This window comes from Egretta garzetta, unplaced genomic scaffold (genome assembly GCF_000687185.1).
Source record: "Egretta garzetta isolate BGI_Z169 unplaced genomic scaffold, ASM68718v1 scaffold260, whole genome shotgun sequence".
NCBI classification, from domain to species: Eukaryota; Metazoa; Chordata; class Aves; order Pelecaniformes; family Ardeidae; genus Egretta; species Egretta garzetta.
The window spans coordinates 3,559,128-3,559,667 of NW_009258662.1; the positions used below are offsets into that span (position 1 = coordinate 3,559,128).

Sequence of the window (540 nt, forward strand, 5' to 3'; positions counted from 1 at the left end):
GGGGGGGGGGCGGAAATCCCTCTGTTTGCCCTCTGCTAAAAATCTGGTTTTAGCAGTTGGCAAAACACAAGTTGGGTTCTTCCACATTTGTGCAAAACCAGTTCTGTCCATGTAGCTGCCCGGCATCTGGCAGGCCGTGTAAAAGCACCTGGGACCCCCACAAAAGGGCCCGCAAGGTCACAGAACTGTAAAATTCATGGCATTTTGTGGCCGTTCCCACCCTCTGCCGGAGGACGCACCTCTTGCCACTTTGGCAGAGCAGCGCCATGAACGAGCAGGGATTATCGATGCCTTCTTGTCTTACCTGTCATGCCACGGCCTTCATTTTGGGTGGCCTCTTCCTCACAGGGGATTGCAGAAGGACTACAGGACGGACCGCGTGCTCGGGACTGACGTGCAGTGCTGGTTTGCGCACAACAGCGGGAAAGGTTTCATAGATGGCCACTACAAAGATTACCTCGTCCCCCACCTGTACAGCTTCCTCAAGAAACCCTGAATGCTCCAACACAAAACCAGGTCCTTACAAAAAATGTCTTACCT

The 540-nt window shown here is 53.3% G+C and overlaps 1 protein-coding gene across 1 annotated transcript in view; it reads left to right on the plus strand.

The window, feature by feature from the left end:
- ITIH2 (inter-alpha-trypsin inhibitor heavy chain 2) overlaps positions 1-540 on the plus strand; it is a 30,202-nt gene extending 29,662 nt beyond the window's left edge. The window contains exon 21 of the mRNA XM_009648422.2: positions 349-540. Coding sequence (XP_009646717.1) covers positions 349-496 — 148 coding nt within the window. The 3' untranslated portion in view covers positions 497-540. The remainder of the gene's footprint in view (positions 1-348) is intronic.